General features: G+C 40.5%; 1 protein-coding gene across 11 annotated transcripts in view; it reads left to right on the top strand.

Moving 5' to 3' along the window:
- The window catches only part of LOC107312689 (integrator complex subunit 6-like), a 29863-nt gene that overhangs the window by 5180 nt on the left and 9945 nt on the right, over positions 1–14738 (top strand). For 10 of the 11 annotated variants that reach the window (XR_001554551.3, XR_001554552.3, XR_014945633.1 and 7 more), the window contains 7 exons: positions 5161–5310; positions 5981–6070; positions 6380–6563; positions 7354–7482; positions 9396–9559; positions 10569–10721; positions 12097–12229. Coding sequence is in view for 6 of the 11 variants with exons in the window: in XM_085546065.1 (XP_085402191.1) it covers positions 5161–5310; positions 5981–6070; positions 6380–6563; positions 7354–7482; positions 9396–9559; positions 10569–10721; positions 12097–12229 (1003 nt within the window). In the remaining 5 variants the exon portion in view is untranslated. Of the gene's footprint in view, positions 1–5160; positions 5311–5980; positions 6071–6379; positions 6564–7353; positions 7483–9395; positions 9560–10568; positions 10722–12096; positions 12230–12436; positions 12515–14738 lie in introns of those variants that run through there. The other variant, XM_085546063.1, reaches the window with a different exon arrangement.

Genomic DNA, 14738 nt, shown 5'->3' on the forward strand with positions numbered 1-14738 from the left:
TGTGTAATTGGTTGCCTGCTCCCTGCTGGTGCTGCTTTCTGGTTCTGCATGCGTGCCTGTTCATTTCTTGGGTCTGGGCCTCGCAGCCTGGCTTGGTGGTGGAGCTAAGAATAGGCACAACATACTTCTGTGATATCTCGAAAATGAGTATTTATTTTTAACCTTCATGAAAAGCTAATAGTGCTAAATGCTGATTGTCACACGGTGAAGCAATGGAAAAAGGTAATTAAGGCTGCTGACACTGGGGCAGCGTTCGTCCTTGCATGTTTCTTTGGAGTAGCTTGCCAGGAGGAGCAGTGACTTGCTGCAGTGGCGAAGGAGTGATGTCCTGAGCCTGTTATGGGTAAGACAGATCTCAATGCTATCTCCAATGGCATTTTCATACTCCAGATAGTTGCAGTCAATGGGGGGATAAAAGTTCTTTGTGTGCTGTATGAGCTGGAAGGCGGCTTGTGGCCTTCTGGAAGATATGGGTGCTTTCAGAGGGGATGGCGGTGCCCTGAGGGCGCAATGGGAAGATTCTGGATGTCTCCAGCTCTCAGTGGTTCTCCTCTTCCTGTGTTTTGAATGCTTGTAGTCCTGGCTTTATTTAGTGGCGTAAGCTACAAAACAAACAAGACAAAGGGAAAAACAAAACAAAACAACCAAACAAGGGAGGAGTTTGTTGTTTTTGTGAATGGTAAATGCAGACTGTTAGTTAAGAAATTTGCTCCTGATTTAGCCTTGGAAGCTTTCCTTCCTTCATAAACTTCATGTTCTTGCAGTGCACTGCTTCATATGAAGCATTCTTGTGTCTTTACCAACAGCAACAGCAAAATGTGGTGTAATTAAAAGTAATCCTTGCATTTTTCTTGTTAATTGAAGAATAATTTTAGAAATGGTTGTACTGTAATCCATTGTAAGTGTAAGCAGTGTGCATTGCTAGGGTGAAGGCTTTAAAATGCCAAGGAAAAACATGCATTCTTGTAGTGGAACTTGATTGTGCAGATCAGCATTTTTAGTTGTCCATAGGCTTGTATCTGTGCATTCAGTCTGCAGGGTATTTGGAAGACAGAGCTTCTTTATTATGGAAATTATGGGAATGGTCTTGAACTGAGACAGGGGAGGTTTAGGTTGGATCTTAGGAGGCAGTTTTTCACCCAGAGGGTGGTGACGCACTGGAACAGGTTGCCCAAGGAGGCTGTGGGTGCCCCATCCCTGCAGGCATTCAAGGCCAGGCTGGATGTGGCTCTGGGCAGCCTGGTCTCATAGTTGGTGACCCTGCACATGGCAGGGAGCTGGAACTGGATGGTCAGTGTGGTCCTTTTCAACCCAGGACATTCTAGGATTATTGTTTTCTCAGCCAAAGGGCCTGTCTCATGTTTTACCTGTTTACTGTGTTTATTTTCATGGGCTCCTATCAGGACTGTCCAGGAAAGCAGCATAGAAGATGTTAAAGGTTATTATGGACTACTGAGTCAACTCTGCAGAGCTCTGTCATCTTGCTTTTTAAAGCTGAAGACAGTCATTGGTTCAGCTTTGTTTTCTGGGATGCTTTTAAACTCTTGAAAATGTAAAACAGCCTGTATAGCATTACACATCTCCATAAGATGGATGTCATCTAACTCAACCGCAAACAGGAATCTACAGCATGGTTAAGTTAAGCTGCTGTTGTGTGTTCTGTCCAGAAGTGAGAGTAATGCATTAGTGCTGGTGTTTGTAGCACGTTAGCTCTAGAGCTGGTAAGGGTTGAAAAAAAACCCAGAACTAAAAAAAAAACCCCACTTTGCTTAGTGGGAAAATCTGCATCTGTTGAGTCAGAACACTTGGTTCCTTAAGTGGTGCCAGGCACCCTGGCCTGCTACACTGGGGCTGTGGGCACGCTGGGCTGCCAGCACCATGTGCAGCATTCCTGGTGTGAATGGGGGGAAATGCATTGATGGCTTGTGGATTTATTGCTTCAATTCTTGACATTCAGAACAAGCTTGCAAGACATGTAACATTTTGGTGAGCTGCGCTGGTTTGGTGATGTGCTTTTGGAAGGATCAGGAAGAATGTGAGAATTTTCAGCATGAATGTGGATCGTGCTGTGTCATCTCAGCTCTGTGCTGTAAAGCTGGAGGATCATGAGCAATTCTTCTAGTCCCAACAGTGTGTCATGAAGGATCCTTTGTGATGATAGCGCACACTCTGTAACCTCTTAGCTATTGTCTTTCTTTCCTTGCGATGATTCCAGCAGTGCTGGCAGCAGGAAGAGGCCAAAAGGAAAGAGCTGGGGCTGAAAACAAGTCTGATGGGCTGGAAGGGCAGTGAGCGCTCGGAGCTGCTGGTGTATCTACAGCAGTGCTCCAAGACCAGGGCAGACCAGCTGGAACCCACACTGGTTCCTTGTGCTCAGTGCCACCCCATGCCCAGCTGGTTTCCATCCTGTGTGCTGTGTGCCAGTCCTTCTCATACCCCATTGGCACAATGCAAACCAATGTCGGTGCGAATGAAGTTGGTAGGAGATGTGCGTCGTGTGGTGTCGGTTTATTTTAGAAATGTTAAATGTTCAAATGGTACAGAGTGTTTCATAGCATAATTAGTACCTCCCATCTGCTGTGCTGGTAGATCTCTGAACATCTGATAGAATCCAGTGGGAGCAGCGTGGGTGTTCTGTACCTCTGCAGAAAGGAGATGGATGGATGGTATTTCCCCTCCTTTCCCCATCAGCAAGGTGTGTCATAGTGAAGCTGGGATGTCCAATTCTCAGTATTGCTGCTTTGAGAACGAAGACTGTTTTCCCTAGAATTCCTGTCCCTGAGATACTGAAGCTGGGGTGGGGAAGTTGAGATTACCTGGGAGGGTATTCCTTTGTGCAGGGGATATGGAACCATATGGGGCTGTGTTGGGGAGATTACAAAGAGGTGACAACTGAGAAGCAACCTCTCACATTGTAGGGAGTCAAATAGAGTTAGTTCTTTTCCCTGGGACAAAAATACCTACTTGATTCTTAGACATACGTGAGCAGATTTGAGTGGTGAGCACACGTAAAGTTATCAGTGAACAGAACTCGTTTCATGTGTGACTTGGGTTTTGATATTGCTTTCTTGTGTGATAAACATAGTGGCTTTTTAGTTCTGTCTGTTTTTTGCAAAGACATTTATAAGATGTCATTTCCAGCCTCTTGCACTTGAAATATTTTTCTCTTGTTTCTCCTGTGTCTTGAGGGTCTCTTTAAATTACTGATCCTGAATTAGCTTTCCTTTTGTTGCTCAGTTCTATTGCTTTTGATGTTCAGCTTGGTTGTGGTTGAGGTAAATAAAGGCTTATTCTTGCTAGGCTTTTGGCCTTGCCTGAATTGTAGGTAGTGTGGGGCTGCCTGCTGGGTGTCTTGGAAAAGTGGTTTGGTGTGCATAGGGAGGCTAAAATTACTTTGTATAAACCACCAAAGGATAGCATAGAGGTGTGGTACCAAGGTGATGACTGCTCAGATTGCTGTTAATTTTATCCCCAACATTTATTAAGTAGGGATGTAATATTGAAGGTAATGGGAAATGACCGTGTTTAGAATTGGTTTGTGAACAACCAAAGTAACTGATTAGTTCTGACTTAAAGATTACTGACCTGTAGAGGATATGTGTGTGGTTCTTGTAGGGGATGTTTGTGTTTGGTCCTCTTAATGTCCTGCTCAAAGTGGCATTACTGGGTGTATTTTGACTTTAGGAGGCTTATTGAATCACTTTAAAGTGCTCTGTTGATCTCATAATGCATATGCTCCATGTTACATGCTTGACTCTTTATTTTGCTATAAGAATGATTCTATTGCATAAATGGATAGGAGAAAATACAGCCTCTTGGCCTTGAGCTTCTGTCCTCCAAGTACGTGTTTAATTGTATCCATTGAGCAGACTATTTCTTGGCAATCCATTTAACAGAAGAAGACTTTCTTGACATTAACTTTGGTGTTTCTAATTAAAACAAATCACAACAAAACCAAAACAAAGCGTATCCTTATTTTGAGGTTAAGTTGGAGAATGTAGCATGTTAACTAATCTTTATTTAAAACTAGGTCTGAAATCTTGGGTTTGCTGCTCTTGAACCTGGCTTTTCCCAAGAGGTGCAACCCATTGCATAGGTGCTGTTTCCAGACAAGATCATTGAGGGATTCACTGAGTTGACACAAGGTGTTTTTATAGTTGCTCACTTGCAGGAGTTCTGGGTTTTGGGTGGGGAAATGCTCCCTGTTGGTAAAGAGCTCATTCTGAACAACAAAGCAAATGATTTGAAGCATGGGAATGGCTGTTTCAGCTGTCTCACATAATGTTTCTGGTGCGATGCATGCAGACACAGTGCTCAAGCACGCAGTGGTGTGCTGCAGCATTTTTAGGAGCTGAGGATGCCTCATACTGAGCAGCTCTGGAGGTTTAGAATCCTCTGTGCTCTTTGAGCTGAGCTACCCAAAGCATTCACCTTCCTTTGCCATTAGAGCCTTTGGACAGGAAAGCAGCAGGTGAGCAATCACAGACTATCTCTGGGAGTTTTCCTGATGCTCTAGTTCCTGCAGTTCATTAGTCAGACATTTTTGTTAACTTATTTATTTTGTCTATGGTATTTTTTTGTTCTGAAGGGGAGGACCTAGCACAGGCCTGAGAATTCAGCTGAAACAATGATCTTCTCATCTGCTCCCTTTTTACTCTGTTCTTAAATTGGTTTATAACTCCAAGCTTGTTGTCTTTTTGCTATTTACCCAACCCATATCATGTCCTAGAAATGAGCAGTGGGATGTAACTGTTTAAAAAATACAGGGAAATCCTGTCCTTTCAGGCTCTTGCACAACATGGAGTAGAGGGCAGTGGTTCCTGCTGAGCCTGGTGCGCCAGCGAGGAGATCACCTCAGAGGTCTGAGCAGCAGCAAGGGAGCAGTAGCAGTTCTTGTAGTAGTCCTTACTTGTACTCTTGATTTTTTGGAGGAAGAATGAAAGGAAGCTGTCAGTATCTCGTTGTGTATTTCCTATATGTTTTACATCCACTTCTGTAGCCATGGATTAGGTGGATGTAGTGTGTGAATGATGCAGCATATTGATTAATGAGGAGTACCATTTTTTTGTTGTTAGAAAGCGGGATTAATGACAACTCACAGCTGATTCAAGCCTGTTGCAAAATCAAGACTTAAAGAACTTTTGTTGTTTTATCCTACAGGCTGGATGGAAAGAAAATCATGCAACGTTTATGAATGAACTGAAAAATCTGCAGGCATCAGGACTGACAACCCTTGGTCAGGCACTCAGATCATCTTTTGACTTGTTAAATCTCAATAGATTAGTGTCTGGAATAGACAACTATGGACAGGTAATCCATTTGTCTCTAGTCTTCCTCTTTCTCTGCGTTTCTAAATTATACTGGGGAGGGATTTTGATGGTTTAAGTATATTTTTGGGGTTTTATTCCCCTATTTTTCAGCGTTCTGTTGGGTAATTGTATGTTAAAACTCGATAGATTTGATCTTCTTTCTTATTGCATGTTGTGATCATACCATGAGATACCATTATCATACCATTTTTTGTTGTTATTGGACTCCAAAGTAGTAGTACAAATAACTTAGTCTGTAGTTGGACAATTGCTGCATTAGAGCCTGTACGCTGGATGGCAGCAAATTTCAGTTTTATTTTATCCGCAGTTCACAATTCTGTCTTTCTCCTTTCTCACATTTGGAAGATTTAGTTAAAAAATATTCAGTTTTTGCCCCACTGTCGTCGTGCAATAATGATGTCACTGAGTTGTTATGTATCATATATTTGTGGAATAGGAAACTTTGAAGTTATTACTGGAAAAAAATAGGCAAGTAATTCTAACAATGTGTTCAGTGACTGACTGTGCACATGCACTTTGTCAGTAGTTCTGCATGGCTCTGTGCCTGCTGAAAGAGAACTTCTGGTTTGATAAGTTGTTCATTATATTGCTTATTTCATGATGACAAAAATATTAGTCTACAGCTGAGTGTCCTGTGCTTTTGTCTCTAGGGAAGGAATCCATTTTTTCTTGAGCCATCTATTTTGATTACCATCACAGATGGAAACAAGCTGACGAACACGGCTGGAGTTCAAGAGGAGGTAAACTGACAGTAAATTATTTCAAGTTATGATCTTAAAATTTGGTGCTGTGTTAAGGTGAATATTTATTGTGCTTTTTTTCCCCTGCAAAGTGCGCTTCTGTTTCATCAGCCTGTTCTACAAAGCAGGGAAACTGGGTGTGCTGTCATTGCTCAGCCCCTAAATTCATAGCCCATGTGGATTTCCGGACTGTAACTTCAGTTAAACTAGTGGAGAGAAGAAAAATGGGGTCCTTTACAGAGAAATAGGTATTATGTCTTCAGATGGCTTGTCAGATATTGAAAACTTTCTTAAATGTTTCTTTACCAGCTTCATCTTCCTTTGAATTCTCCTTTGCCTGGAAGTGAACTAACCAAAGAACCATTTCGTTGGGATCAAAGACTGTTTGCTCTAGTGCTGCGTTTGCCAGGAGCTGCATCTGTTGAACCAGAGCAGCTTGGGAGTGTGCCTACAGATGAATCTGCTATCACACAGATGTGCGAAGTTACAGGAGGTACCTGGATATTACTTTGCTTTGGTTTACATTTGACATTTGCCTTAAAACATGTCATTTGATTCACTTTTGCTTTAGCTTTTCTCTCGCTCAGAATTACTCAGTGTCCTCCTGAGTCTTTGTGGTGCTTTTTGAACTTAGTTTCCTGTAGCACAGGAGAGCTGTTAAAGAAAGCCATGTTGTGCACCAGTGTAGGAAGGACTGAAAATGTCTTTTATTGTCCTCCCAGGGGCTGGCTTTGCTCACTTACAAGATTCATTATTTACAAGCATAAATGTTGAGTTGAGAAGGAAGAGGTGTTACTTACTGGGACAATAATTCTGCTGAATGGCTGATAAGCTAAAATAGAATCTTAAAATAATTAATTGTGGATTTTGATCTTAAAGATCTTACTCAGAGTTTTTGTTGGGTTGGTTCTTGAAAAAGTGTTGTATGGGTGGGGAGGTTCAGGTTTGTGTTGGAGTTGATTAGATTTGGATAGGCAAAAGCAGATGGATTATGCAGACTTCACGAAATCAGAACTTGTTGAGGGCCTTTATAAACTTGGTCTTAGTCCAGCCTGATTTAGCCTTGATGGCTTTTCTTATGAAGAAAAATCTGAGCTGTTTTTTTTCCTTTGTTTTTATTGCATTTGTAAAGCATTTTGCATCAATTTCTACTAAGCTTGCTGCTGTTATTTTTGATAAAGCTGAAAGCCTTGGCAACGTGACTTGATATAACAAAATACCTTCCTCAATTTACACAGGGATAATAGGAAAGCTTTGAGTAATCTTAATGTTTTCTTGTGTAGGTCGTTCTTACTGTGTTCGGACACAAAGAATGTTGAATCAGTGTTTAGAATCTCTAGTTCAGAAAGTCCAAAGTGGGGTTGTTATTAACTTTGAAAAGTCAGGACCGGATCCAGCTCCTATTGGAGAAGGTACAGTAACCATTTTTTCTGCTAATGCTTTAAAAAAAGCCTTTTGTGTGCATGCAGATGTCCTTAAGTGTCTTCAGTTTCCTTCCTACTGACTTTTCACTGTTGTGTACAGGATTTATCTGAGGCCTGATATGATCTAAAAAAAGTGATTAAACTATAAAGCTTCTGTGAGAGAGCTCTGGTTTCTCTTTCAATACCCCAGATCACAATGAATGTACTTTTTATAACTTGAATTGTGTTTACTTAGTTTTGTCTTTACAATATTGGTGAGTTGAGAAAGTGCTGTATGTTTGTATGGATTTGAATGGATAACCTTCCTGCTTGCCAGCTCTCCTGCCACTTTCTTCACCTCTTTTTTTGGAGGCTGAAGGAAGCAGCAGAGGGAAGTGAGTATTTAATGAAAGTGATAAGGTTTGAATTAGTGCTGTCAAAACTTGTGTATAAATGAAATGAATTGAGGTCTATTCGAGTCATTCTGATAACCGATCACAAACGCTTGAATGTTCCTTGCTGCAAGTGAAAAAGTCTGTGCTAAGAACAAGGGAATTGATCTGTCAGCTGCAAGTGAAGTACACGACCAAATAGGAAGATGCATTCTTAACATGGAACAGGCTTTTAGCTTTGCAGAATTCATGGCTGGAAAGGAGAGAGCTGTGACCAGTTTGTACTTAGAAAATAAGGATGTTCCTGGAATGACAGAAGCGTAATAGCTTTTAGGATCCCCCGAGCATCCTAGCATAGCCTGTTTTTAACTTTGTTTTCATTACTTGGTTTTAATCACTTTTTTCTTGCTTTATACATTTTTTTTTTTCTCCTTTTGCTTAATAAATATCATTTGATTGGACGTATGCTCAAGGCTTTCCTGTAGGGCCATGCAGGACAGCACCTCAGCACTTATTATTTTCTTGGGTCTCTATTAGCCCAAATAATTTCCTGTGGCAAAACAGCTGGTGAAATTGTTTTTTTTTTTTCCTTTTGTCACGTTTTAAGTGGTGATGTGCTGTGACTACGTATGCATGAAGATGCTGAGAGCCTTCACATAAATTGAGGAAGTTCTCATCTAGAGAGAAATTTGGTGTTTACCAGAGATTCCTTGCATATATAATGCAGAGGAACAAAAACTGATAGCTAACTGACAGGCACGGTATTATTGGCCAGCTGCCTAAAGCAGGTCAGTTTAGTAAACTGAAATAATTTATAGCTTCTTTAAAAAGGTGATCTCTTCTGTGCCATATGCATTGAAGAGCGGTCTGAAAACTGTTCTGAGATGCTGTGCTGCTACAGAGCTCTTTGCAGTCAGAGTGGAGGAACTCTGTGCTAGTATGCTACGGCAGACAGGCAGATAACACTGCTTTTTCCAGTATGCAGTGGAGGTGAAGTGTTCTGTGACTGCTTATTAATTAAGAATGTGACAAAAGCTGCTTCTGCCAGATGCATTTGACTTTTCCATGAAACTTTTCTCCACTTTCAGTTTCCATGAGTGGCAACATCAGTCAGTGAGCTTTGCATCCCACGGAGAAAGACTGTAAATGCAAACTGTCTGTCTTCACAGGTGCAGCAGAACTAAAACGAAAGACTTGCTATTGCTTATCAGATGGATGTCCAAGTACTGATCTTAGACAAATAGCATTTTCTGTAATATGAAAGTGCCCTGCTGCACTAATTATCTAATCATTATGCCACTGGTGTGGAGGGGTAGATGGACAAATGTTACCAATTCTTTCTCAGATTATGCTGTTTTACACTTGATGTAGCTTTTTTCGATCACTGGTGTAAAGGTCTGTGTCTTTGAAAGAGTTGTAATGAAACACCTTACTGGTTACTAATACAGAAATTTTGCTGGGAGACAAATGCATGCCATGTAGCTTTTTATTTTCTTTTTTTGTTGTTATTTTGCTTTGTTTAAATTTTAGATGGACTTGTTGATTCATCCAGGCCCATCAATTCATTTGCTTCTCAACCGTGGCATAGTTGTCATAAACTCATTTATGTACGGCCTAACCCCAAAACTGGTGTTCCTGTTGGGCATTGGCCAATCCCAGAATCTTTTTGGCCTGATCAGAATTCACCAACACTGGTAAGTCAAGAACTGAAAACAAGGATTCTGCACCTAATTAAATGGATTGAAAATGAATACAATTTTTTTTACGTTCTGTTTTACTAGTGTGATCTGACTTCACTTTAAGAGGGTGGTTAAAACCATTTTTAACACAAACGGATATTGTGGAGTTTATCTGTGCTGTTACTTTGTCTGAAGGGCTTACTTCTGTGTGGTTGGATACTTTGGTAAAGCTTTGAAAAGATTATAGAACTGATGTACAAATTAACTCATACGCCACAGCTTTTAGCTGGAAGCTTTATAGAATGCAGTTTGGGTGAAACAAGGAGTATTGGTTGGTGTGATGAGGATAGATCAACCTTATGTATATCATGTATGGCCTCTTCTTTCCCTACCAGAAAGGATTAAAACTGAAATGGAAAAGCTACCCATTCAAAAAAATAAGATAAAAAAACAGCATTAACTTTACCCTTTCTCACTAGAACGATCATGCACTTGGCATGCCTTACAAGCCTCTCTTTTGTTAGGCATGGTCTGTTCCTACACTTTACAAGTGGTCTCAGTACTGTTTCCACCCCCCCAACCCCCCACATCTGTGACTCAAGAGGAAAAAAGAAATCAAACTCAGCAGGGAATATCTTGAGAATATTGTTTGCAAAGTGAGCAGTTTATAATCTGTAATTCCGTGAGAACAGCAAGCTGGAAAGCAGAATTGGAAGTTTTCTTTAAACGTGGCTGTGATAGGGGTTGAACAGCACAGAGACATTTAAATATCAAGGCAAATAGTTGAACGTTAACCATATTTTTCTCTTGTTAGGGAACAGTGTCTGTGTGTTTAAGCTAGAGAAATGCTTAATATTCTGTTGTAGGAGCATGTCTCCTTTTTAAAGGAAACTGGAGATGGAGTGTTCAAGCTTAAAGGATAGTGAAATGTATATTATGAATCTTTTCTTTCCCTAAGAGTTAATTTTCTTCGAACTGTAAATACCAGATAACAGATATGTTGTATTTCTCCCCTTCCTTTTAGCCTCCACGCACAGCTCACCCTGTTGTGAGGTTCTCCTGTGTTGATTGTGAACCGATGGTAATAGACAAGCTTCCTTTTGACAAGTATGAGCTTGAACCTTCGCCCTTAACGCAATACATCTTGGAACGAAAGTCTCCCCATACCTGCTGGCAGGTATTTGCCCTTTATTTGATTCTAGAAACATAATGAGTATCCTAAAGTCACTGTGCCTTAGTTTTTGTAGGCCTGGAGGTTTTGGGGTCTGGTTTCAGACTGAATTGATCAGAAGAAGTGTGTCAAGGTTTCCGTTACCTTCTTTCTAATGAATTATGAAAAGCTAGAATGAGTGTTCCCTGTATAGGTTCTGTAATCTCATTTAATTCTGTTTCTAGGTCCCTTTCAGTTTGCTGAGAAATGACTCCCGCAAGCTCCATTCTTGGCTATATTGAAATTCTCTGTAGGCTTCCATTTGCTTTTGGGAAAACCTAGTGCTAGTTTCTGTTGTAGTTTCAGATGTTGGTTCAGTAATGGTTTCTATTAAGCTGTGGAAACTGCTGGTGCGAGTCAAATGGAAGCTGTTGATCTTGACTAGATGGCCTTGAAAAGGCCAAAGTTCTGTTGTTGAAATGGTCTGTGATTTGGATAAGAGATTTGTTCCTGCATTCTCTACATAGTAGGGCTTGTAATTCTCATCTAAATTGTGTTCTTGTAAGGGCTGCCTTAAGAGGTCCAAGAGGAGCTTAATGAGTGTATTATCTTAGCTGGAAGGGTGGGTCTGGAAGTATCTTTGTTCTGGTTTTGATTCCCTAAAACATATTACAGCTTCACTTAAAGTACAGCACTTTGGAAGTTGTTTTTAATGGAACAAATGGAAGTTAATTTTAACAAACTTCTTTCAGATGTGGGGTTAAGGTACTCACAGGTATTTTATTTCCCAAAGTCATCCGCACAATGTTTTTACTAAAACCTTTCTGCTGTTTTTCAAAACCTGCTTTTTCTTCTGCCTGCTCCACAGGCCCCCATCTGTACTTGGGAAATAGGCTTATTGCCTGAGAAACTGTAGAAGGAACCCCATCCTTTAGGCCACTTCCAACCCCTGTAAAGTCAACGTTAAGAAAATGGAAATACAACATAATTGAGAGTTGAATATTGAATATTTATGTTTGTGTAGACTTGCTGCATCAGTATAAAAAGGTTTAGGTTTCTTTTTATCAGTGCTGTAAATTTTAGTCGTGCTTTTTAATGAGTCAGAGTCATTTCACGAGGGTTGTTTTTTTTTAATGTATCTTTAATAATGGTCCCTTAACCTATTTAAAATAACACCCCCTCTTTCAATTTTACACCCTGAAGAGCATTTCTGTGCTGGCTGGTGTGCACTGAATGTTGCATGGCTGTGCTTTGTAGCTTGTCCTGTCGTATGCCACATTAAACTTGGCTGTTCTTGATAATTTGCTGTCTTATTGCAGTTGGATTCAGGCTTCGTTAAATGCTGTATGGTTACTATTCTTCCTGGTCCTATAATACAGTGATATCTTTTCTTTTTCCTCAGGTATTTGTGAGCGGCAGTGGGAAGTACAGTGAGCTTGGCCATCCGTTTGGGTATTTAAAAGCAAGCACTACTTTAACCTGTGTAAACCTCTTTGTGATGCCTTACAACTATCCTGTTTTGCTTCCATTGTTAGGTAGGTACTACGCTTACATTGGACTGCCGATGCAGCTACTTGAGAATAAAAGAAATAATAATTAAAAAGTGGTTAGTGTTCTGCCGTAGCTTGAGCTGTTATAAAGTAACAGACATTGGAGAGTAGAGAATGTTGCAAACTCTTTTAATATTCAATTTGGGAGGAGAGGATTTTCATACCCCCTCTCCCTTTTTTTCTCTCCAGCAGAGGAGGAGAGCTACCTGCTTCCAGTGCATGTTTGATGCTGTTCACCTCCTAGACACGTAGCCTCTTCCTTAACCTGGAGTAAGCTTCAACCTCCATTCTTTTCCCTCATTTAGGGTATGGTGTATCCAGGTTTTTCAGTTGCTCTAGTAGCAGCTCTTTTTTTTTTTTTTTTTTTTCTTCTTTTTTTTGTTTTTTTCTGGAAGATCAGATGCAGTTATGGGTGTTGGGAAGAGGGAATTCCCTGATGCTGTTTAGAGCTGTAAGAAAGAATAGAGCAGTGAAACAGCCTACAGTTCTTCCCTGCCCAAAGAACCAATATTTTTCACTCTCACAATGAACTTTCTTTCTACAAGAGAGGTGGTATGGAAAGGTGCTGTGTGAGTGACTGCCATACCATTGTGGCTGCTGGGGTTTTGGCTTAAAGATAATGGTAGAAAGTTTGTTACTAAGCATTTTAGTTACAAATAGAAGATATTTTAATTCTGTTTTTGTGGGTATATTTAGAAAATAACAGCAGAAAGCTAAGAGAGTTAACACAGGTTTGATTCTTACTATCTTGCACAAGATATTGTTGCATTCAATTCTGGAAAACAACTTGGCAGTGCTTTTTCCTCATTGATCTTAATGAAAATGAAGAGAAATCTGTTCTTGTTGGTAAGGTGAATTTGTCTTATGTAAAGATCCTTGTAGCCTAGCAGCTGTACCAGTGTGTGGAAGCAGGACGCGTCAAGACTAATTTAGTGTTCTCTGTACACTGGTGGCTGCTGAGTTACTGCTGCTGGTCTACTCACTGAAAAGTCATCAGTGATACCAATAGAATTTCCCTGCTTGTTAAGTGTTACCTTCAGATCTTGTTTATCCTTGGTCTTTAAGGCATGGTGGAATTTGTGTTTATAGTGGTCCATGATGGTAGGATCTGAATAGTATCACGTTCTGTAAGTTTGGTTATTTATGTCTGTCTCTGTAAGAGTGGGTTTTTAGTATGTTCAGCCTGAAGGACACTTCAGCATACAGAGCATTTCACAGAAAGATGCTGAGGTATTTCAGTGCTGAGTGTATTTGGCTGGCAGGTCACAGAAATTTGCTGTTGAAGGATTGTTTTTGATTGCCAAATTCATAAAGTGGAAGTGAGGGAATATACAGGGATCTAAGCAGAGGTGAGGTGCTGCATTGACCAAGGTGGGTGTTTAGTGACTGATCTCACTTGTGTTAGTGGGAGGTCATGTCTGCCCATGGAGGGCTGCAGGAGCATCAGAAAGGTTGGGAAGTCAGCAGGGAGTGGTGCTGTACTTGTCCAGGCGGAATTTTATGTGGGTGGTGATGTTTTTTAACGTTTTTACTTGGAGTTAATGTGGAGTAAGCTGTCACAACTGGACTGTTGTCTAATGAACTGCTCTGGTAATCAGGTTCCAGCTGAACTACTAGAATTGAATGCTTGTTGACAGTTTTCTCTATCTTTCGCTCTCTGTTTTTGAACTGTTCACTGAGTTTGAAAGTGCATCAGACACCCTTATGTGGCACTGGATATGGAAGATGTGTATTGGTATCTTGTTTGTCTTGATTTGGTGGTTCTCTGTATTGGTCTAGAGTGGATAAAGGACATTTGGAGCACAACTTGTATTAGCTGATATGTCTGTAGTTGTACCTGTTCCCTTGGAACTGTTACAGCTTGTGGGCCTTTCCTAGTGGTTACTAAATGCCATCTTCCCAACAATCAGCTTTTGGCTTTCTCTGAGTTCAGGAGAAGTCAAAAGGATTTTATATTGATTTCTAGACCATATGAAGTAGTATCTAAAAATCGATAGGTTGGGTTAAAACTGCTTCATGAAAATATTATTAAAAGTTTGCAATAGTATTTCATGTTATTATAATAATCATTATAATATTAGAAAACTTTATCCGAAGGATTTGGATTTAATCTATGAAAGATAGTTAGCTGAGTTGTTGTTTCCTTATTTATATAAATGATTGCGTGCAGCCCCAGTACACAGTGGAAATAGTACATTTCAAGTGCCTGTGTTACGTGCTGACAGTGCATGTCTCAAACTCTTGCAATAGAGGCAGGTAAGGTACTGGTGATAACCTTGAAACTTGTGGCTGTGCTTACCACTGTGACTTTCTTCCTTTTAAGAGGAAGCTTGTGCTGCGGGGAAGGCTCTCATTGCGGATAAGACAAGTCTTTGCTGAAGCTCTGCTTAAGTTGGAAAACTTACTCAGATAGCAAAGATCGTTATGTAGTTGAACCAGAGCATATTATGAGCATCTCTACTGTTTGAGAGTGGCTATGCGTGTTGAGCTTCAG

The sequence above is a fragment of the Coturnix japonica genome, chromosome 4 (assembly GCF_054131305.1).
Source record: "Coturnix japonica strain WE chromosome 4, WE-NBRP24, whole genome shotgun sequence".
NCBI classification, from domain to species: Eukaryota; Metazoa; Chordata; class Aves; order Galliformes; family Phasianidae; genus Coturnix; species Coturnix japonica.